General features: G+C 43.4%; 2 protein-coding genes across 19 annotated transcripts in view; one reads left to right on the forward strand and one right to left on the reverse strand.

Annotated features, from left to right (window-relative positions):
* CDC42BPA (CDC42 binding protein kinase alpha) overlaps positions 1-17830 on the forward strand; it is a 203728-nt gene extending 185898 nt beyond the window's left edge. For 12 of the 18 annotated variants that reach the window (XM_074316911.1, XM_019730876.2, XM_019730877.2 and 9 more), the window contains 6 exons: positions 1772-1895; positions 2625-2742; positions 7325-7510; positions 10180-10297; positions 13044-13201; positions 13550-17830. In XM_074316911.1, the coding sequence (XP_074173012.1) occupies positions 1772-1895; positions 2625-2742; positions 7325-7510; positions 10180-10297; positions 13044-13201; positions 13550-13681 (836 nt within the window). In that variant the 3' untranslated portion in view covers positions 13682-17830. The remainder of the gene's footprint in view (positions 1-1771; positions 1896-2624; positions 2743-7324; positions 7511-10179; positions 10298-13043; positions 13202-13549) is intronic. The other 6 variants (XM_019730880.2, XM_019730885.2, XM_019730884.2 and 3 more) reach the window with 1 other exon arrangement.
* Positions 17831-21667: 3837 nt separating this feature from the next.
* Positions 21668-25848, reverse strand: part of COQ8A (coenzyme Q8A) — a 41181-nt gene continuing 37000 nt past the window's right edge. The window contains 10 exon segments of the mRNA XM_019730895.2: positions 21668-22778; positions 23559-23645; positions 23818-23883; positions 23982-24089; positions 24266-24407; positions 24603-24696; positions 24781-24862; positions 25118-25206; positions 25209-25257; positions 25380-25465. Of these exon segments, the coding sequence (XP_019586454.2) occupies positions 22494-22778; positions 23559-23645; positions 23818-23883; positions 23982-24089; positions 24266-24407; positions 24603-24696; positions 24781-24862; positions 25118-25206; positions 25209-25257; positions 25380-25465 (1088 nt within the window). The 3' untranslated portion in view covers positions 21668-22493.

Here is a 25848-nt window from a genome sequence, read left to right on the forward strand (position 1 = left end):
CCAGTTATCTCTGAGTAGTGGGATTATCATCTTGTTGTTTATGCTTTTCTTGTTCCCCCCATATTCTTCCAATAACTTTGTATATTCTGCTATAAAAAAAAAAATCCATCAAAAGTTTATTTCTTGTTTTGTTTGTTTTAATACTGAAATACACACGTGAAATTGCTTGGCTTCAGATTTGATGCCCTGGTGGTGTCTTGATATGCAGACTGGTGAGTGTAGACGTTCTTCACTAAGAAGATATTCTCGTGCGACTTGAGAAAGGATAGTCAGGTTTTAGAAATGATGGCCATTTATGAAGCCAATGAAGCAAGCTTAGGGCCTTCATTTTCAAGACCCTGTACTTAAGTTCGTATTTGTTTCTTAGATTAACTCCAAATATCTGCACAGGACTGAAATCTACCCTGTTCTCACTGTGTGTGACCCTGATGATCATAAAATGTGTCCATTACCCAGTTTGTGTCTATAGGATAAAACCTATTCCAATTTGTCTTTTCCTTTGCTTTCATCTTTCTATTCTAGGCTACGGGTAAAGGTGGAGCTTGGACAAGGGAGACTTGACAGAATTTCAGCATAGTGGTCTTGTCCTTTGTAAAGAGAAGGAAATCCTATTTCCTAGAGATCCTTTCTTTTTCTCTGTCTTGCTTTCTCCCTCATCTCTTCACCTCCTTTATCCCAAAGTGCTCCCCCAGCCCTTGGGCTCTCCAGAATCTCCCATCACCACTGTAACTCCCCAAGACCTTCTTTATCCGCACAATGCTCAAGTTCCAAAATTGTTTCATGTTCTCGTCTACTTTAAAAATTTTGTCCTTTTTCACGTTTGTTGTTAGGAAAACAATCTCATTAAACTACGTTACTATGATAATGGGAAAGTGTTGCTTTTTTTACCAGTCATCTTCCTTTGGCCTGACTTACAGGCCGTTTGGCTTCTTCCCACCTCCTTTTCCTCACTTCAGCTTTCTGGGTCTTTAAAAACTTGTAAAGATTGGCATTTCTCTGTTTCCTGATCTTGTTTACCCATCATGTTGTGTGGGTACAGTTGTCTATTTTACAGTACGTTCACATATCACAGCATGTTTTGGGAGCCAGTGGCTGATAGTTTTGTTTATTTCTATGTATTAAAATTGAAATAGAATAAGATGGGCACTGGGTTGCTAGATATATATGATTAAGTATCATCTCCCCCCAAGATCACAAGAGTAGAACTAGTGACAGATTCTTGCCTTCAGTAAAGGAAGCTAGTGGGAACACAATTCCTTTTCCTTTGTGCATCTCACAGTGTGGATCTTGCAAAGGGAATGTTTGAATGTGTAAAAATACTTTTAATTATTATTTACGTGAACAATTTACCATGTATGCCTGATTGCTATGCAAGTTAGCCATAGGAGCTTTCTAACACATTGAAACCAGTACCTGGAAAGGAGAGAGAAAATAGTGCAGAGATATTGGGGGTGGGGTGGCCAGAGTGATAGGACACCCAGGCCACTATGTTTTTTTTTCCTTCTAGAGAAATTGTGCTGTTTTATGTTTATAATCAAATAAAAGTGATAATACACTTTGTACGCTGTGTTTAACTTGAGCATATATCTGTTTATATGGGTTCTGTTGAAAATTATTGCTTATTTACTATGATCACACAACTTTTAAAAATCAGAATAGCATATACTGTACTTGCACAATTGATTAACATTTATACTGTCTTAGAGATTAATGGATAAAAAGCATTTTAGCAGTTTAAAGAACGTCATTGTTCTTTGTATTTTTTTAACAGAAGGTGATGAACTGGTAGTTCCTGAAACATCAGATAATAGTCGGAAGCAAATGGTTAGAAATATTAACAATAAGCGGCGTTATTCCTTCAGAGTCCCAGAAGAGGAAAGGATGCAGCAGAGGAGGTAGATATTCAGTTTCTACGATCATCCATCCATGCTCGTAGCATCGGAGGACTATTTGGTGATAATACTATATTTGATCTGGGAGGAAAATTTGGTCTCTGGAAATTTGTCATTCATCTGTGGGGTTAAAAACTTCAACGGTGAGCGTGCTTCTCAGTGTCATTTTAATGACCACTCTCCATGTTGTGAGTATGAACTAGATAAAAGTACCATAATCCGATTCACTTCTCTATATATATGGAGTAGTTACAATTTTTAGAATGTGAGCCTTTCTATAATATAAACATAGAATGTATCTGTGCATTAAATAGTAAACCTGTGTATGTTTATGAACTTCAGATTAACTATTCCCTTTATTGGTAAAGAGAAATAGGCTTGTAGTATTTCCAGTTATATATAAAAACATTTCTAAAGTGTCATCAGTTATTTTAAGAGACACACATAAAATGGTCAGAATTATCTGTGAAATAGAGAAGCGCTTCTTTAACATCTATGTGCTGAAAGAACCCTCTATTTTCCTACCAAAAATCATAAGATCTTTTATTTAAAATGTAAAACAAATCTTCTAAGTAAATTTTTAATTGACTATATTCTATTATTTTAATTCTATCCTTATTAACATGACTTCACAGTTTATTTTTATGAAAAAATAAAATATCCTTAATTTGTTTCTAAAGCTTTCTAGATTGATCATGAAAAAAGTGTCTAAATAGGTATTTTCTTTTACAGAGAGATGCTACGAGATCCTGAAATGAGAAATAAATTAATTTCTAACCCAACTAATTTTAACCACATAGCACACATGGGTCCAGGAGATGGAATACAGATCCTAAAAGATCTGCCCATGGTAAGAGAAATTAAGAGTGAATGTTAATATGAATTGGGGTTAAGAGTAAGTGGGGCCGGGGGAGGATGCTGTGTGAGCATGTGCTGAAATAAATGTAAGACTTAAAAGGATGTATTAAGATAATGAGGAAATGTTTATCTCAGTGTGTTGTAATATGTGTAAGATGCATGATGACATACCTGATGAGAAAAACACAAAATTTAGACATCTATCAAAAATCAAACATACCAAGTTCTCATTTAGTTTCATACCCTATAAACTTCTCCCATACCTAGATCACTGTTGTTGGTGGAATAAACTGCCAGGTTTGAAGAGGATCTGTACCAAGATTCAGAACTTGGTTACCAAATCACTAAAATTCCACTGAGTTTTCGCAGTGTGATACAGGTATTTGGCTTTTCCTCCCTCCCGGAGACTGGCATTAGCTTGGTCAGTCACAGTAACACCTCTCATCTGAATGTAAAATTAAATCTCTTTCCTTTGGCTAGTCAGCCTTACAGAAACAAATACAACATTGGAAAACTTGGTCTTTTAACAACATAAAGAGTGGATTCTTGGACCTGTTATGTTGAAATTTAGAACATTAGTAGAATTAGCTAATTATCCATGCTGTATTTATACTTAACATTTTAGTATCATAGTACTCTCAAAAAACTATTGAAACCGTAACATGACCCTTTTGATCAATGGTGACAACATCTAGGTTTTGCACAGACTTTTAAGCAAATTTGTATACTGTGGCAATTTGGAAGATGATTTGTGACTTTTGAAGCTTGTTCTAAGGAAGTCTGTGTTAACTATCCTCATTACTAACTCTAGAAAATGTAAACACACTGCCAGAAAAAAATGATAGGTAATAAGTTGGATGTGTAGTCAAGTTTTTTAAAATAAAAAATTTAAGTCGTTAAAGGTAGTTTTGCATTTATTTCATGGGAAGTGCAAAAAAATGTGCATTCATTTGAGTCTGAGTTCCTCATTGTAAATATCCCAGTTGGCCCTGCTTATGAATGAATGTAACATTTTTACTATCATTGATTTCTCATTATCATTAAGACATTGTTATATGATTATAGTAATAGTCCTTCCTTTAAGGAGTTCAAATCATTTACTACAATCATTTATCCTTTTGGAATGGAGATTTCTATTTACTGTACTGGGTAAATATAAATAAATTATACAAAGATTACAGCTAATCTTGATATAGTGATTAAAGCTAAGTAAAAAATTTAAGGCTGAGCGTAAATATTAAGCTGAAAATACTGGGCATAAATAAAGGCTGAGTTTAAATATAAAACTGTGATCTGTCATGTTTAAAAGCTATACTATTTTTTCAGCCTTTGCCTGGGAGTCAGATTTAGATTTCTCTCTGTTCTTTTCCCATTCTGAACATTTGCTTTAGTCCTCAGTCTGGTTTTCCTTTATTCTTAGAAGTAAACATAGCATAACTATATAGTCCAAAGCCTCTGTCATTTTTCCCTGTGGAAGTTACCCTGTCAGGTAGAAAGTACCATGAGAGAATTTTTTAAATTTATGATAAGCAATTGAAATGTGAACATATGTATAGTTTATATGTGATAGATAAGTGTTATGTACTACTTTAATGAAACTTTTTGAAATTTACTTAGTAAATAGTTTTTCAACACCAATATGCACTTAGCATTAAGGAGGGCTAGAAGGATACAGATTTCAAACACATATGTTACAAAGCAACACATTAGCAAATACAAAATTATTCTAGTAGTTAACAAGGTTTCAATGGGTAGTATCCTTTTAAAATTAAAATTTTCTTTCAGTTTTGCTTCATTTTGGTGCACAACAAAGAATATAGTTTTCATCTTATATATTCTAACATCATAGCAAGAAGAAAAAAATTAATAAATTCTATTTTATCCCACATATTACACTATCTTCCTTAAGGTGAAATCGTTTCAGAATTTAATAAAATGTTTCTCTGCTTTGTGTTTTTCTGCCGTCGGATGAAAATTCAATTTGCTAATGTTCCAGAATTCTTTAGACCTTCATACACAATAAAACTTGGTCTTCATACACCCTGAATAAGCACACTGAAGCTAAATACCAAATTTCAAATGTGGCAATAATTTTTTATATCACAGCGCCCTCCTTGCTCTGCTTCTTCTCCTCTCACCCTCCCATCACTTAAAAGAAATGCCTGTTTTTTTGTTCCAAGTAAATCAAGGCTTTATTACTAAGCAAAACAATTCAATAAGCTGATCAAGTTTAAAAAACATTCCCCAAAGATTCATCCCCCACCTGATTCCATGACACACGGCCTTCTGTGCTGGCTATTTACTTCCATTGACAATAGATTTTTAGTCTTGGTTCTCACTGATTTTGTTAACCCACGACCACCTTGTTGGCTCTTTTTGTTCTAGCTTTTTTGCCCAGTTTTTAATATTCCTTCCATTCCTTTTATATTTTCTTACCATGTAAGTAGTTTCTATTTCCAGGACAAGAAGTTTGTGTAAATTTTTAAAACCAATTCACCTATACATGTAGTATCGTACGTATCAAAGGTTTCATGTGTCTGAATTTCTGTTCTTCACAGTCTTATTTTATTTTCCCTGACTTTCTTCCTTTCACTAGCAAAAGACATACAAGCTGGGGTTTTTCATAGGCATCCATTTAATCATCTGGCAAATATTTCTTGATATACTGTCTGCCCAGAACCGTGCTTGTCTTGGGGTAGACATTGGTAAAGAAAACAATAATGTGCACGTCTGAAAAAAATAATAATATGCATGTCTGTACCTGTGTTTGTGTGTGTGTATGTGTGTGTGTTTATTGAAAAGCCTGTGATACTTTAATATATTCTCAAATTTGGTATGTTCTTTCCACTGAAATGGAATTATCTGTATTAATGAACTATTTCCAAAAATAACGATGAGTTAAATTCATCTAACATTAAAATATATAAGAAAAGCTTTCAAATACCAAAGCCACATGTTGTCATCTGAGCAAAGAGCATGTACCCCAGACATTTTTGTTTTACTTACTCAAATCAGTACTGCTTCCCTGTGAAATACTTGCAAGCTTAGAAAGTTTATTGGATGTCTTTGGAAGCTTAATTCTGTTTCCTTTGTACCAAAATAATACTGAAAGGGTTGTTTGCCTCATGAATGTGGAAGATGGAAGAGATAGATAGTAAGGGTAAGGGAGTCATTTTTTTTCTTTTTATCTCTTTATCAGATGTGAACCTTTCCTGTGTATCTTAGTGAGCCAAGAGAATACAAGCATTAATATAAAAGCACGTATGTCTTAGAAGTACATACTGTATTCGTTTTCTTGAACCCTTTTTGTCAGTTACCTTTTTTCATAAGTGGATACTGGTAATAAATGACTTGTGTCCAATTGAATACAAGAATAATATTTTACCTCTAGAAGATTTATTTTCACCATATAACATTTTTTTCCTAGCCTTTTACTCATTCCTAAAACTGCTAATAAATAAAATTTGTAGCTCAGTGATTTCTTAGAGCTTTAAGAAGTAATTTCACCTCTTAAAATCAACATTAAATTTATATCAATATTTTTTTTCTTTTTGGAAATAATCTTAGAAAGTATTAATTTCACTTGCATTTGTAAATTTAAAGTAATGTCCTATATAGGAGCCTTTTTTAAAGCCTACATAATTTACCAGATTTTTATTTTTTAACAAAGCAAGCTCATCTTAACTCACCAGAACACAAATTCAGTTTGCTGTCTTTATAGCAAGTCATTCAACCTCTGCCTCTAATGACGGGATCATGAGATGTTTTCTGGAAACAGTTGTTGTTCAAGTCCTAAACCTTGAATATTTCCACTAGAAAAGGTGACTATGTACTGAGTGGCAGTTCCCAAATAGTCAGAAGTTATTTTATCTCAAAAACTAGAGTCTTTGACATCAAAGCTTTTTCTAAAGCTTTACATTATTATTTTTAATACACCCGAACATTGAAAGGAAGATTTTCCACTTGTTAAAAACAAATGTGTTCTTTTGGGTGGCGATAAGCTTGGGCTGCTTAAAGGTAAACCAATAGTTAGTATTTTCCACAAGTACTATTTTTATTATAGGAAAATAAGATCAGTAAAAGCAAACACGTAGCACAAACCTATAAATACCTGGAAATAGTTTTAGGTTTCTAAAGAAACAGTTTCATAACACTTCTGAGAATGGCTGATTGTCGGTTCACTTATTCTTTAATTGTTTCTTGCTTCTTCTATCCTTAATGTTTGTGGTAGATTTTTGCCATGTTTTGATTCTGTCTCATAAGAAAATATGAACTAAACTCTAACAATCTCCTTGCATCTCTGAAAGTCCAGTTTCTACTCATTTGATGATAATAATAAAAGAGAATAATCTTAGAAGGTGGATGATTTTTTGCAAATCAGCTATTTAAGTACCTGGCAAAGAGGATTGCAGAATTTAACTTTCTAAGACCTAAAAGTATTTCATTAAGGATTCAGTTCTGATGTGAGATGCTTACTTCATTTTTTCCACGTGCATGTTGTCTGAAATGTCATGCGTAATCTGTGAATCCATTTTCATCATTACCTTTTTTCTTCTTTCTGTTGTTTTCGATAGCCAGGCTTCCCTTATCCATCCCCTCAGCATCACTCCGGTCCGATCTCCTCTCCGATCAACTTTGAGCACATCTATCACATGACTGTTAATTCTGCTGAAAAATTTCTCTCTCCTGATTCCATAAACCCTGAATATTCCCCGTCTCTACGCTCTGTCCTGGGTACACCAAGCTTTATGACTCTGAGGGTATGAACAGCTGAGTCAGGTGTTAACGTTACTAACCCTGTGTGGCTGTCCTCTGCCTGGCTTCATAAGTTACACTGCCGAGGTGGGGTGTTTGGGGACCATTTTCCTTTGGCCTATTTCTCTGTTGCCAAACTTCTGTTCTTCTTCCTCATCTTTCTTCCAGTTCTTTTTTGTTTCTTCTTTTAAGGAAAAAAGATAAGGACTGAGGAAGATATCCATTTTATTTTTGAAACAGTACTGGAGGACTTTCTGTATTTAATAAAATATTTCCTGTCGGGTGTTTTCCATTACAGATGCTATGATGCCCCTAAGTGGGTCTTTATTCCGTTGAAACAAAAAAGGGATCCCATAATTTCTGAATTTTTTGTAGCTCACTCCCCTAGAACCAGTTAAATTCAGAGAATTTTTTTTTATATTTACTGAAATTAAACTCTATAGTAGGGCCTAGCCACAGGCCTTCTAGCTGTAATAAACCCCTTCTGGCAAAGCTTAAAAACCTCCACAATAAAAAGTATATTAATATTAATAATAACAGGAAAAACTACAAAAAGAAGATAGTCTTAACTAATCTTTGAGTTGCTGATGTGCCGTTCATTCCAGCCGGGATCCAAGATCAGAGAGAAAAACACAGCTTGTGCTGCCATGGCACCTGCTGTGCGTCCCATGCATTCAGTCCTTATGTCTTTGTAACCACTGCCTTTGCAGTGGGATGGAAAGCTGGGTATCCATATTTCCATTAAGAAATCCATGCTTATACTAACTTCAAGGGAACATTTTCTCAAGTTAGTTTTGCAGATAATAAAATACTTGAATTGTATCATGCAAACCCATTTCCCATAGTGCCCTCTGGGTTAGGAAAGTGGTGGCATCAATTTTTATTTGTATATGTAGTAAAATAATTTTCCAATAAGAAAAATAGCTATAGGGTGAGAAGCATATTTTTATACTTCTGTTTGTATTATCAAATTATTCTAAATTACAATGTTTTCAATGTCATTGTCACTGACATTAAACTATGTTATTTAAGTGTCTTATTTGACAAAATAAGATTACTTATGATAAAATAAGCCTTAATTTGCTTGGTAACAGAGTGCAGGGAGTGGATGCTAGAGGAATGCTGTATAAATCAGTCAAGAATTGTTCATATAAAATACGGTGGAAATGTTGCTTAAGTTACTCATTTGTAAATAGACATGCTACTGTCAGTGCAAGTTTAACCCTAATTGTAAGCATATTTGTCCATGAAAAGGACCAGCGGCTTAGGTCTCATAGCACGTTATAATGAAGTTGAACTTTAGCTGAATGAATAATAAACTGTTGGGTTGTTTTTTTCTTAGCCAAACATTTCTTCTGTGTATCATACTTTTTGTTACAACTAATGTATTTTTATAGGCTTAATTTTTGCCATTTATTCTAGGGTAGGTTTGTTTTGTAGAAAAGGACAACACGAAAGTATCTTAAGGTTTATAGCAAAAGCAATACAAATGTAAAGGTTGAAGCTGATATGCCCACGTCTCTCTGGAGCTTTCCTTTGCTGCATTCATTGTGCGCATGTCGCTGGTGTCTCCAGGGTTGCTCCTGTATGCGTGAGTGTTGAAATGCTAGCACTGACTGTTATAATTTTTTATTTTCTTAGAGGAAAAAACAAAGGTAAAGCATTTGCTCTAAGCATATAGCACACTAAGAATTACATGGACTTTGCAAGTTTGATATATATGAACCAAAATGGCAGTGGTTGAACAGGGGGTCAGCCAGCCAACTTTCAGTATGTCTGATTCTTCAAAATGCATGATTTGGAGTTTTTCAAATGATGCTGATGTGTGTTTTCCCGATGGCTAGCTTTGGCCTTGCAGTGGTTGTTTCTGCCATAATCTTCTCTCAGGTGTCAGCCCTGACACCCTTTCTTCTGGTCTGAAAAGGTTTGGGCCAACGGGGAGGCCACAGGCTTGTGTTCTCAGCCATGTGGAGACAGCTTGTCCCACACAGCTCTTCTCTAGGTGTGTGTGACTTTCAGATCACTGCATGGCCTATTTTCCTATCTTGGACACCAAAATTATTAAATAATTAGATGGGAAACTTCTCAAACCATTATTCTCAAGTTAAATTGCTTCCCCCAGGCTATGATTTTTGCCAGCGTCATATTTATGACTCTGTACCGGTCTGTTTCTATGAGGCAGTAATGATGCCTGGTGACTGGGGACGTGAATGTGCGAATGGCACACTTGGTATCGCGCCAGCAAAACATTTACTTGAAAGAATATACTTTTAATTGATTTTTCCCCCTAAATGGGTTTATTCAGTTATTGAGTTATCCTAAGGAAATAAGAATCTCATACATAGTAAAAGCTTTGTTTCAGTTACCTGCAAATGTCCATGTAATTCTACCCTTCACTGTCACTTCTAACCGTGTAACTATTACTTACTGTTCTCGCAACAACAACATTTCAGGAAACATAAGGATGAGCACTTGTGTGGGGGGAGGGTCACTTCTGTTGGTTAGGGCGGTAGTACTTTGCGGGCAAGAAGGACTATGTCATCTCTTCCTTGTTCCGTATCACTCTGGTCAAGATCATTTTATTAATATTTCTTGCAATTGTAGTGAAAGTAGACATCTCTGCAGAAAATCACTCTCTCCAGCTGAAGAACTTTTCTTTCTCTTTCGTTTTTAGAACCCTCGGCCTCAGGAAAGCCGGACAGTGTTTAGTGGTTCTGTCAGTATTCCGTCCATCACCAGATCCCGTCCTGAACCCGGTCGCTCCATGAGCGCCAGCAGTGGCCTGTCGGCAAGTAAGTGGCCCCAGCTGCGGAAGGCACGGCAGTGCCGGTGCTGCCCCAGAAGGCCCGGGAGCTGACATGTCACGCGGACCCACTCACACGTGCATCCGTGCATTACCGGGTGGCTGCAGGCCCTGCTGGATGTGCCGCATAAGCCCCAGTGCAGTTGTTGGGAAGCTAGTCCTGGAGTCCTCGTAGGGCGTACAGTGCACTGGGAGACAGTCCGGTCAGACTGCAAAGTGATGCTGGATACTCGGGCAGAAACGACAGCGTAGCGTAATAGAGAATAACCAGGGACAGCTGTCGGATGAATTCAGACTGAGAAGAATTGGGAAAATCCCCATGCCCTTCAGGGGTGAGGTCACGTTTGAGTCATGTTGGATCAATTGACAGAAGGCTGTGTGTGTCTCTGGGGGTGGTTGGGGAGTGACAGAAACTAAAGGGCAAGAGGTGGGCCAGGGACAGATCCCACAGGGACTTGGAGACCAAGGTGAGGCATGTTTAATCTTTTTAAAAACACAACGGGAAGCTGTTGAGTTTTAAACAGGGAAGGACCTGTATCCAGTTGACATTCTTAAAAAGCTCCCTTGGGCTGCCAAGTGGAGAATGGACTAGAGGCTGCAGGTGTGCATCCTGGGGGGGGGGGGGGGGCGCTGTCGAGGGGTCAGGTGAGCTGCTGGGGGCCTGGGACCCGGCAGAGGAGGAGAGAAGGAGAGAGTGTCCAGATTCACGGCCAGATGTGGGAACGCTGAGTCTCGGGGACGGATGCGTTAGGTATGGCAGTTAAACATGCCTGAGGGGGATAGTCTTTACTAGCACTGACCCAAGTCTGAGGGGACAGCCCAGGCATGTACAAAGGTCCCAAGGTAGGAAAACCATTAGCATGTTTGTTTTGACTAACTGAAAGAAGGCCGGGGACAGGTTCAAGAAGATACCCCTTTGCCACAAAAGCAAGCAAACACTCATCATGCATCCAGTGAACATTTTGAGGATCCATGAGACACCAGCTCTTCTGCTGAGGTGCAGGGGCTCACATATATGACCGAGCCCCTGCTTTCAGGCTTACAGTTTTTATTATTAGCCTCTCTTGTTTTTAACCCTGAACTACAGCATCTCTTTTCTTACACTTCTGTACAGAGCCCTGAGCTAAGGGACCTGAGGGAGAAAAAATTGCTCCATGGTTACTTAGGTCCGGCTGTAGCAGGTCAGGGAGGAGGAAGGGAGGGAAGCGTGTCAAAAGATACTGTTTCCCTGAATAAAGTACACAGGACGCTAAAAGCGGCTTACCTCACAAGGAGAGCACTGTACAAACGGAATATTTGGCAGATTTACACATTAAACATGTGTCTCAGAGTCACTGACATATTTGGAAGTTCCCAGATTCTAAGCAGGAAGACTGTTCGTGGCCAACAGCTGCTTTCTGTCACCGGCTCAGAAGTAGCGTGGCACTGGCTTAGCGATCAGAGGGGGTGTGGCGAGGGAGCAGGCATACACAGCCCAGAACGTGTGGTTCATAACTTCAGGGAAATCTCTCCATTTCCCTGCACTGACCTGTGAGAGAAACGGATTGCACGAAATCCAGTTTCACAGGTAAAAGCCCTTCAGTCCAAAACCGGATTCATCACCTGCTGTTCTTGAAGGACACCTGATGGAAGCCTCCTGGTGTGGACTGAGCTCGTCCTCCATTTGTCGGTTCATTTGCAAACATTAATATCCACATCTGCTTTATGCCCCGCTGGCCAGGAAGCACCAGGCAGGCGCCTACACAGGTTATGGGTGGTCACTCGGGACATAGGCTTATTAAATAGCCATCTTTCACATTTTCATTGAATTCTTAAGGTGAAAAAACTAAACTGGGATTTGGTAGATCAGCACGAAATTGAGACAATCAGTTTACCTCTTACAGTTGTACAGAAACCTCAGCACAGTCTTTTTTGACCGGTGATCTTAACATTGAAGCTCAGCAAGATTAAAACATTTTTTTAAGCAAAAGCTAAAGAATTAGAGGGAATACTAACAGCTCTAAATAGGTACTAACAAGGCCCCCATGTTTCCAAAGTTTTTTGTCATCCCTTCTTTTCCTCTGAACGGTGCAAGGCCCCCCTCTTATGTACCCCAACTCGAAGATCAAAATACTGTGTGATTATAAAGAAACTCATCTCATTTTCGTATCAGGCTTTTTGCCCTGTGTCTCTGCTGTTCCTTTGTTTTTTATAAAAATTATCTCGGAGTTAAGTGGCAGTTATGCATCGGGTGGAAAGTTCTTTATTTCTGGGAACTGTTCTATTCTGCAGCTTCATCCAGCATATGTGTTTTGAGCACCTGCTATGTGCCAGGCCCCGTGCTGGGCCCGGAGAGGCAAAGACAATCCATCCGTTAGGAGACTGCTGGGCACATAGTTGTGACAGCATAGGTTCTGGGAAGGAGATGGGGAGATGCTGGAGGAGCTCCGGGCGATGGAAGGACTCAGGGAGGCAGTGGCGTCTGATCCTGTGAGAACTGTCCAGCGAGCAGGGCCGGCCCGCACGGCCAGTGAGTGCAGGTGGCTTTGAGAGCACTGCCCACTCACCAGGCGTCCCCAATGGCTGGCCTGCAGCAGGCACAGCTGTGCGAGCTGGCTGGGCTCCGGGGCGAGCTTGGGAGCCCAGGTAACACAGCTGGACTCACTGTCCATCAGCGAGGGGCTCTCACCCGGGATGGGAAGGATGGCTCGTCCCCTTTGGTGTATATAAAGTTGTACCTGAATGGTGTACTGTAGGGTCGTCTGCACAGAATGGCAGTGCGCTGAAGAGAGAATTCTCTGGAGGAAGCTACAGCGCAAAGCGACAGCCCCTGCCCTCCCCATCGGAGGGCTCCCTGTCTTCCGGAGGCATGGATCAGGGAAGCGATGCCCCAGCCAGGGAGTACGACGGAGAGGTGAGTGGGGTGTGAGAAGCAGTGGGGTGTGGAGACGAGGGCTTGGAGGAACCCTGTTCAACAGGCCAGTGCGTTCTCTGTCGGCCAGGGGTACCAAAGCCATCGCGTGGGTTGCAAACTCCAGTTTCCCCACAGGTGTTCAGACTTCTCATAGCTTTTGTATGAACTTAACGTACGTTCTAAAGGACGGAGTGTTTGTTATACTCTGTCAGCTCAGAAAGGGGGCGTTATCCTGATAGTAGAAAAGTCACATCGGGCCATTGGGTCAGGGTGGCTGGAGGAGACCTGTGGTCGCCCGAGGCCCGCCTGCCCCTCTCTTCTCATTGCTGTCTCCCTTGGGCCTTCTAGGACTCTGATTCTCCGAGGCATTCCACAGCTTCCAACAGTTCCAACCTGAGCAGCCCTCCCAGCCCAGTGTCGCCTCGAAAGACCAAGAGCCTCTCCTTGGAGAGTACTGACCGCGGGGCCTGGGAGCCGTGAACTGTTGAGCCTTCCGACCAGAGGCCAGGCCGCTTCTCTCAGCACTGTCCCCTCCCCTCCCCTCCCCGTTCCGCTCACTTTTCATCTCTTCCCTCCACCTCTGCCTGAAAGCACCCAGAGGGTGGATTCAGGAATTCCGACAATGACTCTCCCACGCCCGCCTCCAATTCACAGCAACAACCAGAAAGCCACTTTCATTGAGCAGCTTAGATTGATATTGATTTCATTTCATACATTTAGAGTTGCTTTCCATGGTATTTTACCCCTTCCCCAAAAGGTAGCTTATATAGACAGATTACAGACGTTCGCGCTAAGAATAAGGTTAGACAGACTTTGTTTTCACAGTAGTCGCTCTGCAGCCCTGAGGTAGCTCACGGTCTCCAGTCGTCCTGCCAAACCCACAGTGAATGTCGACCTGATCGTTGCCAGTAAATCCTTATTAACTAAAACAATGCATATTTTACTACAATACAGAGTTTAAATAAATACACAAATGTAGAGGTTAAATACTGAATGTATATAGTAAAAAGAAGCATCTTGTATTCAACGAAAGATGGATGCATATATGAGAGAGATCATTTAATTTAAAGAAATGTTTTGTTTCTTGTCTGTTTTCCAGCTACGTAATTTAAAGGGTAGAAGAACCTCAAGCTGACACTTAGAGGGACAGCGAGAGGAATCAGGGTTCCCTTCAGTGCCGGCCTCACACTGGGGCGGGGCGGGTCTCAGTGTCCTGGGAGCTTCAGGAAAACGTTCGGCCTTTAGTTTCATTGGTTTGGGGTATGACCTGGGCACCAGACTTGTAACATTTGAAGCCTTTTCAGCAGCAGCATCAAAAGGCAAATTTACTTCTATCCAAGACATTTCTTTTCCTAGTAGTAGAATTTGAGCCACACTTTTCAGTGTTTATTATATTTTCGTACCTTCTGAGGATGAATGTAGAAATGTAATTTTGTCACCTTCTGATCCCTTCTGTCACAAGGAATGCCGTGGCTTCTGAAGATCCACAAAAGGCTCATAAAAGTGCTTTTTGGCTGGACCACCATCCCTCCAGAGGTGCAGTGACGTGTCTGTCCCCTAGCTCAGCTGGCTTCTCAGGGAGGAGTCTGTTCTGAGGGTGTATGAGCTGCCTCAGCTAAGCCTGGGAAAGGGGTTAATTACCAAATAATATAAACCTCACACGCAAGGACTTGAACAGCCTTAACCAAATACTCTTTCCCAAGCCCAGTAGGAAATGAGCGTGTTCCACCCCAGTGCGCAGGCAGGAGGCGCCTGGCTGGGCCGGATGAGCTTTTCCTCCCGAAGCTGCTGTACTTGGTTGTTAGTTACATTTCCATTTGAATTCCTGCTGTTTTAATTACCACACAGAAATGAGGGGCGGAACCAGAACTTTATTTCTCCTGTTGGTTCACCCGTTAAACACATGAGTAGAGAAACAGAAATAAAAATATAAAAGGAAAGAGCATCTGCCTCTCTCTTACTTTTTATCTGAGAACTAAAAGGGATTTTCTCCTGTTCTTTAAACTCAGCTGAAGCGGAGGAGTTTTCCCTCAGTTGCTGGTCTGCACTGCAGTGTTTGCGCTGCCCTTTCACCCTGAGCTCAGTGTGTCATCCTCAGCCAGCAGCGCCCCGACCTCCCCACCCCTGGGTGCAGGCAGCTGAGCCCACTTCCCAGTTGTGGGGTCACTGAGGTTCAGTGAGGGAAGAAAGGATCCTGTTTGGGGATCATATTGCAAAAGGTTCCAGTAGAGAAGTGAAACATAACAGCTTTGGCACTGAGACGTTCTGGACTGGATTCTGCTCCAGCTTGGATGAGCAGCGCTTACTGCACGGTCCTACCTCCGACATCTTGCTTCCCGTAAAGGAGGGGCATGTGAAAATACTTTCCACATCCGGTCCCAGGTCGGACGTTGAGTTTGTTTATTGCCATGTGACTGGTAGCTCCTTAAACTTGGCACTTGCCAGGAGAGGAGGGAACCATCTAGCCAGCCAGTGGCTGAGTGCCTGTGGCCAGCTCCCCCCCATGCCTCCTGACCCTCCCGCTCCCCGCTCCCCTTTCCTCTCATCTCTCCCACCCCCTTCTCTTCCCAGGACTCTGTTCATAGCTTGGACAACTAAGTGTGACTTCTTGTTGCCTGTAGGTACTTATTTTTTAAAGGATGCTTTTAGGATCAAAATACAACCCTCGCTGAAGTGGACTCCACTGCAGTGAGTCGTAGCCTTCAGCCTCCCAGCAGAGAAGATGAGACCGCTTGTCTTGGCTGCCCGGCCCACTAGGCCCGAGTTCCTGTTAACCTGTGGAGTGGGCCACAGCACCTCCTGCTCTTTCCCAGCAATCTTCAGTGGCCTTGTCAGCCATAATAGAGCAGCCCCAAATATGATTCGATTCTAACGGCAGGACTTTGGGGGAGAAGCTGCCAGGGTAATAGTTTTGTGTAGGTTTTTACAGGAGTGGGGGGTGTTATTCCTGAGATAATTGTCCTGCTGGTCTTATCCCCAGTATGAAGCAGGTACCTTCAGAAGCTGCTTTCAAGAATGATTTGAAAAGATAGGGGATGAGTGCCAGGGAAACAGAAAACATAACGATTATTCAAAGGGCTCAGTAACTGAGATCACGGTAAGGTATTCTGTGCTGTCTGAAGTCATCCCTTGGTTTCGTGGAGGACATTTAAAAATGTACGTGGCAGCAGGAACTCATTGCTCTTTTCAGTACAAAGGAAAAAGAAGTGAAGAGGCATTTCTGGCATAGTCTATGTGTTGGTATTTGGTGCTATCTGTGTCCTGCCAATTTGTTGTCTACCCTCAGTTCTGACTGATTTAATCTCGTCATGTGCTTTGGGCACATAATTTTTTTTTCTTTTTGCCAAAAACAAAAGCCTGCCTTCTTATCAAATGGTTACTAAAGTAGATTTCACTTCTTTAGTTATGTGTGTGCACACACCCCGTGCACTTAGTGATTTGAGTTCTTTTCCAGGGAGCACCAGTTTTAAGGCTATGGAGATACAATTAAAATGGGTCCATCTCTTTAGTTTTCCAAGCAATTCTTTTACGCAGGCTTCAGGGAAGAATCTGACATTCCTGTTATGTTTACAGCAACAAACTGTCCTTCCCCTGCTGGCTGTCAGCCTTCACCTTCCATATGGTTAGAATTATGTTATTTTGTTACTTAGCGGCCACATCTACTTCTGTGAAAGAGCAGTCGCATTTTTATGGACTCTCAGGTATTATTACAGAAAAGCCAGAGCAGAGCGGGCAGCTGTCCCTAAGCCCACGTACATACAGCAGGGCCGTTTCCTGGCCTGTGTGAGCAACACACTGGTCTCCCAGCTAGGCGGGGCCTTGGAAAGCTCACCACCCACTTTCTGGATAGAGGGGCACTCTCAGCGGCGGTCAGACTTTGCCACTGCCTGAATCCACTGGGCACAGCATGGAAATAATTGGGCACTTTGCTCCCCCCACCCTGAGCCTAGCTCCTGAATTAGATAAGCCTCGCGACAGTTTCTTGAGCCCATCTCAAAGCCTCTTTCTTTGTTATGACGTTAATTATTACTCAAGCCCACCGTTCTCTGGAGTCCTGCTAGATCTGAGGGCCTCGCTTCAGCTGGAGCTCCAGCATTGGCCAGTGGGCCGGGCACTTCCCTTCCTTCCCAGGGACAGCCATCACACACAAGAAACCATTTCATTTCTGGGGGGCAACTGATGAAAACAAATCAACCTTGCAATTTCATGAAAACAAAATGACCTGCCTTTTTATTTGATAGTGTAATATTGTTTATTTTATAAATTTTTTTAGGATTTCTTTCCTCATTGTAATATTATTGTACAGTTTTGCATGGCCTAGGTGTAATCATTTTTTTGTTTAGAATATAATGCTGATAAATATGTGTGTGTGGAAGGGGGAAAGATATTGCTTTGGCCTCATCACTCTTTATTTCGTTTTGTTTGGTTTTATGCCTTCAATGTCTTAGGGAACTTTATAAGAGATTCTCTGCTACCAAACAATGGCGTGGATTCTTTTGCACAGAAATATTTAAGGTGGGATAGTCAAAAATGTAACAAAAGACTCCTCGCCAATATTTTATGTTGGTATCACTTAATATTAACCAGACTTTGATGTATTGCAATAAAACAGGGAACTATTAGAATTGAGTATATTTTGTCTTTTTTCCCCAATTAAAAAATCTGAGCAGTGGAGAAAAGATGACCTCTTTCATCTTATAGGATCCTGCTTCCTGCCGGTCCCCTTCCTCGTCCAGGCTTCCTCCTTACACTACGGAAGGACATGGGGTTAGTTTAATCCAGGACTTTCTTAGTTCCTCCCATAGCTCAGGTAAGAATTGTGTTCAGTTCTCTTGAAGCTTTCAGCTTCCCTCTTCTGGTCAAAACTTCTGACTCCCTCTCCCTGTCTGCAGGCCAGATTGCTTCCCTATCTGAGCTCTTACTAGTGATGCTGCAATGAGCATAGTGATGCATATATCTTTTCGAATTAGTGTTTTTGTTTTCTTCTGGTAGGTACCAGAAGTGGAATTGCTGGGTTGTATGGCAGTTCTATTTTTAATTTTTTGAGCAGTCTTCATACTGTTTTCCACAGTGGCTGCGCCAATTTACCTTCCCACCAACAGTGCACAAGGGTTCCCTGTTCTCCACATCCTCAAAAACACTTGTTTATTGGTTTACTGATGATGGCCATTCTGACAGGTGCAAGGTGGTATCAGACTGTGGTTTTGATTTGCATTTCCCTGATGATTAGTGATGTTGAGCATCTTTACATGTGTCTGTTGGCTGTCTGTATGGCCTCTGGAGAAATGTCTGTTCAGGTCCTCTGCCCATTTTTTAATTGGATTGTTTGGGGTTTGTTTGTATTAACTTGTATGAGTTCCTTATATATTTTGGATATTAATCTCTTAATTGGTGTATCATTTGTGAGTATGTTCTCCCATTCAGTAGTCTTTTTGTTTTGTTGATTTTCTTCATTGTGCAAAAACATTTTAGTTTGATGTAGTCCCATTATTTTTTATTTTGTTTCCCTTGTCCGAAGAGATATAACCAAAAAGACATTGCTAAGACCAATGTCAGAAAGTTTACTGCCTATGTTTTCTTCTAGGAGTTTTATGGTTACAGGTCTTGCATTTAAGGCTGTAATCCATTTTGTATGTGGTGTAAGAAATTGGTCCAGTTTCATTTTTTTGCATCTTATCTGTCCAGTTTTCCCAATATCACTTATTGAAGAGACTGTCTTTACCCCATTATATATCCTTGTATCCTTTGTTGTAGATTAATTACCCATTTAAGTGAGGATTTATGTCTGGGCTCTGTATTCTATTCCATTTATCTACATAACTGTTTTTTATGCCAGTACCATGGTTTTGATTATTGTAGCTTTATAGTATAATTTGATATCAGTCAGAGATTGTGGTACCTCCCTCTTTTTTCTTTCTCAAAATTTATTTTGCTTTTATTTGTGGTCCCATTTTAATTTTAGGATTATTTCCAACTCTGAGAAGAATGCCATCAGTATTTTAATAGGGATTGTGCTGAATTTGTGGATTGCTTAGGTCGGAAGGACATTTTAACAATATTAATCCTTCCAATCCATTAACAAAATATATCCTTCCATTTATTTGTATCTTCATTTTCTTTCTTCAGTGTCTTACAGTTTTCAGAGTTCAGGTCTTTCACCTCTTTGGTTTCATTTATTCCTAGGTATTTTATGGTTTGATTGGGTTTTTTGTTTTTTTTAACATTTCAAGGTTTATTATAAAGGATACAGCTTAGGAACAGCCCATTTTATACTTTTAAATGGGATGATTTTCTTACATTCTTCTGATTCTTATTGGTCTATAGAAATGTAAGATTTTGTATATTCCGTATCCTGCAACTTTACCAAATTCACTTATTCTAGTAGTTTTTAGTAGTCTTTAGGGTTTTCTGTCTATAGTGTCATGTTATCTGCAAATAATTAAGTTTTACTTCTTTCTGATCTGGATGCCTTTTATTTCCTATTGGATTGCTCTGACTAGGACTTCCAGTCCCGTGTTGAATGGAAGTGGTGACAGTGGGCGTCCTTGTCTTGTTCCTGGTATTAGAGGAGTCTTTCAGCTTTTCACTATTATGATATTGGCTGTGAATTTGTCATACATTGGCCTTTGTTATGCTGAGATATGTTCCTTCTATATACCCACACTATTGAGAATTTTTATAAAAAGATGTTGCATTTTTGTCAAATGTTTTTTTACATCTATTATCATATGGCTTTTATGTTTTGTTTTGTTATATATCACATTGACTTAGAGATGTTGAACAATCCTTACATCCCTGGGCTGAATCCCACTTGGTCATGGTGTATAATCCTTTCAATGTATTGTTGAATCTGGTTTGCTAACATTTTGTTGAGAATTTTTACATCTATGTTCATCAAGAATATTGGCCTGTAGTTTTATTTTTTGTGATGTCTTTATCTCGTTTTGGTATCAGGTAATGCTGCCTGCATAGAATCCATTTGGAAGCATTCCTTCCCCTTCAATTTTTTTGAAATAGGGTAAGAAGGATATTATTTGAATGTTTGGTAGAATTCACCTGTAAAACTCTGGCCTTGGATTTTTATTTACTGGGAATTTATTATTGCTTCAATTTCATTATTAGTAGTCTGTTTAGATATTTCATTTTTCCTCATTCATTCTTGGAAGGTCATATACTTCTAGAAATTAATGCGTTCTTCTAGATTGTCAAATTTGTTAGCATATAATTGTTCATCATATTCTTTAATGATTCTGTATTCCTGTGGTGTCAGTTGTACCTCTCCTCGTTCATTTATTTTATTTGGGGGTGTGTCTGTTTCATTTATCTTTTCAGAGAACCAGCTCTTAGGTTTTATTGATGTTTGCTATTGGTTGTTTTTTTTAATTTCTATTTTTATTTCTGCTCTCATCTTAACTATTAGGTTAGTGCAAAAGTAATTGCTGTTTTTGCATTTATTTTTAACCTTTTAAACCACAATTACTTTTGCACCAACCTTGTATTTCCTTCCTTCTGTTTGGGTTTTGTTCTTTTTCTAGTTTTTTTAGGTATGTTTTGTTTTTATTGAAACAAATCAGACAATTACAAGAATTGTGTTTATTTGGGATTTTTCTTATTTCTTGAGGTAGGCCTGGATAGCTATGAACTTCCCTCTTTGAACTGTTTTTGCTGCATCCCATAAATTTTGAAAAGTTGTATTTTCATTTGTTTCAAGAGTTTTTGATTTCCTGTTTGATTGCATCTTTGAGCCATTATCTGTTTAGTACTATGTTTAAATCCACATATTGTGTTTACAGTTTTCTTCCTATAGTTGATTTCTAGTTTCGTGCCATTGTGGTTGGAAAAGATGCTTGATATGATTTCAGTCTTCTTGAATTTATTGCAACTTGTTTTGTGGCCTGATACGTGATCTATTCTGGAAAATGTTCCATGTGCACTTGAAAAAAATGTGTATTCTGGAGTTTTTGGGTGAAATGTTCTGACAAGGAATCTACAGGTGGTGCTGGGTGCCAGGGCTAGCCCTCACGGAGCTGCAGCTGTCATGCAGACCACCCCATCCTGTCCTAGAGTGTCTGTTACTTACCAACATCAAACCACAGAAAGTAGATTTTCCTTTAAGAACCCTTAAAACTGATATGAGAACCTGTTTTGGACCAGTGCGGTCTCTCCAAAGTAGTATTTCACCACCTAATACACTTTTCAAAGTATTCATGGCCTGTTAGAAGGGCCCCGACCTGAATGTTCAAATTGACCCTGTTACCTAGGAATTCATTCTGCCCACGAGAAACCACTTTTCAGGGTGATGAATGTGGGATAAGCCTTCCAGGTTCAGGCACTAAGAGCTTCACACTGAGAACATGTGCAAACCTTGCAGGAGCATCTGGAGACAGGATGGGGCGTGACACTGCCTGTGGGCTCCTCACCATCAGCCCAGCACCCTTACAAGTGAAAGAAGTAATCTCACAATGCTAGGATGTTTTATTTTTATTGAAACAAATCAGACAATTGCAAGAATTGTACAAAAATTAACAGAGCCTATGCTGACTCCTCAGGTCCAACCAGGTGACACCAGTACATTCATCTCCTTCCACAAAGGCTCCTGGGCCGGGAGGGGGAAGGAGGTTCCCCCCACACACCGTCTTCTGAGACGAGAGCTGTGTCACTTTCTCTTGCCCTGTGCTGCTCCTCACCCTTCCCATGGGAGGCTGCAGTTCTCTGGAAACTTAAAAGTTGTCAAAAAGTAGAGGAACCAGCCAGAGAGCAGGCGTGGGCCTCAGTTGGTTAAATAGTACTTGTTGGCACTGCTCAGATCAGCACTTCTCCCAGCTCCAGAGCATGGGCTGGAGAGGAAAAGGGCAGAGAACACAAATCTCATTCGAGAAACATACACACACAAACCTATACTACACGTTCAAGAAAATCCAAAAAGGCTTCTGTGTATGTTTTTGGTGGCAGGGAATCTTCTCATCTTCTGGATAACATTCACATTAGGAAAACCCGTTACAAAAGAACTAAAATTGCCTTTTTACCTTTATCTAGAGTATTTCAGAGGATGAACAAACAGTAGGTGATTTTGACAAAGTAGTTGGGGTTTCATTTTCATTCCATACCCCCTTAGTGATAAAAACCGTGTATAAGCCCTGGTAGCGGGGCTCCCAGCAGCATCCCCTGCCATTTGCCAGCCCCCCTTCTCCTCGGCAAAGGACTTTAAATGCAGCATCACCCCACCAGCTTCCTTCCTGCTCGTCGCAGCTGCACAAGGGCGCAGAGTCCGCACTGAGCGCCGGCCCCGCGGCTACTGCTCGGCGTGCGTCTTGCAGTAGTTGCTGTACGCCTCCTCGAACATGGCCTTACAGGGGAAGCAGGCCTTCAGCTTGGAGCAGATGAGGAAGGAGCCCCCCATCTTCCTGTGCAGTGAGTAGGTCTCCTCCGGGGGCGGGATGAGCCGGTGCTTCAGCATGATGGGAATCAGGCTGTGGATCTTCTCGGTCGTGCTCTGCGTGCCAAAGTCAAAGGGCTCCTCGGAGGCAAAGGCCTCCCCCAGGATGAGGATGGCGTCCAGGTGGGCATCTTCCATGGCCTGGAGGAGAGGAGGGAGGGATCAGCCCTGGGGCTCCCACCACAGTGCGGAGAGGGTCAGGTGAGTGTCATCTCTGACTAGATTGACATGGTAACTGGAGCAAAACCTCCAGTCACCAGGAGCCAGGAAACAATACTCAAGTGTGAACTGGGCTCCGTGTGACCAAGGGAGAGGCAGGGTGTGAGCCGCCTGAAGGCGCTCGGAGTCCAGTTTGCACAGAACCGAGCTACGTCCTGAGCGAGCCGCTGCGCTGATCATGGGTGGGAGGCCCCCACAAGGAGTCTCTTTGCCCTCCTTCCCCGCCACCGCCAGGAGAGCACGGAGCTGCTTTCTGAATGTCTGCCGGGTGCCAGGACAGACCGCTCCCCTTTATTCAGAGGGCTGCGAAGATTTCTTCAGCTCTGCCCTCACCCTTTCCCCGTGAGGCCTTAGGAAGCGCGGCAGGGCTTTGCCGTCCCTCCTGCACTCCCGTGGGACTGACCCAGTGACACCACTCTCTAAGGGGCTACCGAGGGGAAATGAGCGTCTGACAAGTCCCCTAGGTGGTCCCCTCGACTGCCCCCAAAGCCTGCCACGCTGAGAACCTCGAGCGGAGGCTGGCACAGGGCTTGGCTTGCAGACTGTGCCCAGGCAGCCCAGGGGCTCTGCAATTACCTCTGATTTCATTTGTTAAGTTGAGGTTCTGCTTAAGATTTCAAAGGAAAAGAGTCCACCACCCCATGACCCCCCCCCCCAGGTGCTGCAGGCCTGTGGGGCTCGAGTCCGCGGGCGCTCACTCACCTTGACCTCATAGCCCGTGAGGAACTTCATCTCGATGGATTTCTTCAGCACGGCCTCCCTGTCCCTGTTGGCAGCAGCCCTGATGACCTGGCGGTGACACAGGAGGGACGGTGGGCAGCACATGAAGAGGAGCATGGGGGCCAGCAGCCACCGCCTGCCCTGGCCCCCACTTCTATCCTCTCTGCTCCCTCTAAGCCGCTGGCCTCACCCAGTGTCACCAGACACTGGTAAGCAGCACAGGCGCTGGGCGGCCCCCTACCTGGATGTAGAGGTCGGTGAAGGACCTGTCAAATTCCCGCGTGGCGCCGAAGTCCAGAAGAGCCACCTGCGAAAGGGCGATACCAGGGACGTTTGCAAGTGGGGCTGAGACCCCCCGATCTAGGAGTCCCCGCTCCCCTGGGATGGCCACACCCAGGAGCTCACCTTGTGCTGCTGAGGGTCATAAAAGAAGTTGGACCAGTTGGGGTCTGTCTGCATGAAGCGGAACTCGAACAGCTCCCTCAGGCACAGGACCAGGATGTTGTAGCAGATCTGGGGCAGCAGGGCAGGCCCGTCACAGCGACGCCCCTCTTCCTCCCCATCCCCACCCAGCCCACCTTCTGCCCAGAGATGACGGTCCATCCCCCGTGTGCCCCCTGGGGCAGCCCCTTGTCCCCTGCATCCCCACAGGGAGCGCCTGGGGGCTCCAAGGCCAGCAGCAGACACACCTCGTTCCTGATCTCCTGGCTCAGCTCCTCGGCCTGGTCCAGGGGGAAGCCGGACACCAGCTCTGTGGTCAGCACATGGGGGCTGCAGAGCTCGTCCACGATCTCAGGCACGTAGAAGAAGGGGTGGTCCTTCAGCAGCTCCCTGGCGGGGGGCGGGGGGGGGTCACACCCTGGGCCCAAGTCCTCCCCACCCCCAGCCTGGGAACACTCGGCGCAACAAGGGACTGAGCCCGACAAGTGGGGGTTCTGCTCTGCGCTGGGCAGGATGTGGCCACGGGCCCTGGCCACTGCCCTCGCCACCTCCTGCGGGGCGCAGCTGCCCAGGCCGGAGCCGCACCTGAACTTCTTGGCACAGGCGGCCTCGCGCTGGTAGTCGCACTCGAGGGCCAGCTCCCGCCTCAGCACGTCGATCAGGTGCTCGGGGAACAGACCTGGGCAGGGGAGGAGAGCGTCAGGGTGCACTGGGGGTCCCCAGAGCCCACCCCAAACTCCGCCCTCACGCAGCGGCAGCCGACCTTCCGGCAGCATGTTGCTCATGTTCAGGACGGCCATGAGGTTGTTGACGTCACTGTTGATGCTCTGGGCCACGCCGGGGTACTGCGGGAGACAGAGGGTTCCTGGGAGGGGTCCCCGGCTCGCCCACCGCCCGTCGGCTTCCGGCCATGTCCCACCCCAACCTCATTCCCCACTGCGCGCCTCCCACCCTTTCGGGGCCCCCTCCCTGCACCTCAGCCCCAAAGCTGTCCCCACCCCCCCACCCCCACACAGCCACTCACTTGGCCAGGCCCCGGGGCCAGACACGCGACAAGGACCCTGCCCAGCCCCCAGGGGGCCGCGCACACCGGCACCCACCTGGATCTTCATGGCCACCTCACGGCCACCCTTCATGCGGGCCAGGTGCACCTGCCCGATGGACGCGGCTGCGAAGGGCCGCTCCTCAAGTACTCCAGCTTGTCCCGCCAGTTGGGGCCCAGGTCGTTGTTGAGAGTTTTCTAGAGGGAGAGGCCAGGGAGGGGCCGTGAGCACAGCCCAGCCACCTGCGACACCCTGAGAAACAGCCATGGGCCCCGCAGCTCCCAGAGGACCCAGGAGTCCCGGGCACGGCCTTCCTCACCGTCATCTGCTTCAGCGGCATGAAGTCTGCACTCTGCCTCACGCGCTCAAAGATCTTGGCCAGATGGGGATTGATGAAAGCATCGTCTGGAAGGCACCAGAGAAGTCAAAGCAGAGGGCTGAGCCCTTGGAAGGAAGGCACACAGGCCAGGGCCAGAGCAATGTCCTGGGACAGTGGCTGAGATGCTGTTCTCCCCTCCCAACACAAACCGCAGGTTCAGAGACAACAAGGCTCGGGCCCAATGCCACACAGCATGTACACCTCAGATTCCTCCTGGAGCCCTGGTAGCATTTTCCCACCTGGCACATGGGTAGACAGAAGCTGCAGAGGGGACACAGGACACCGACCTGGAAGTGCCCTCTCCTGGAGAACCCGAGCCAACAACCATCTCCGGAGACACCCACACCCCAGTCCGTGACGCCCTCACCGCCCAGGGCACTGCGGAACCTGCGCGGCCAAGGCCCTGGCG

The sequence above is a fragment of the Rhinolophus sinicus genome, linkage group LG12 (genome assembly GCF_036562045.2).
Source record: "Rhinolophus sinicus isolate RSC01 linkage group LG12, ASM3656204v1, whole genome shotgun sequence".
In the NCBI taxonomy this organism is placed as follows: domain Eukaryota; kingdom Metazoa; phylum Chordata; class Mammalia; order Chiroptera; family Rhinolophidae; genus Rhinolophus; species Rhinolophus sinicus.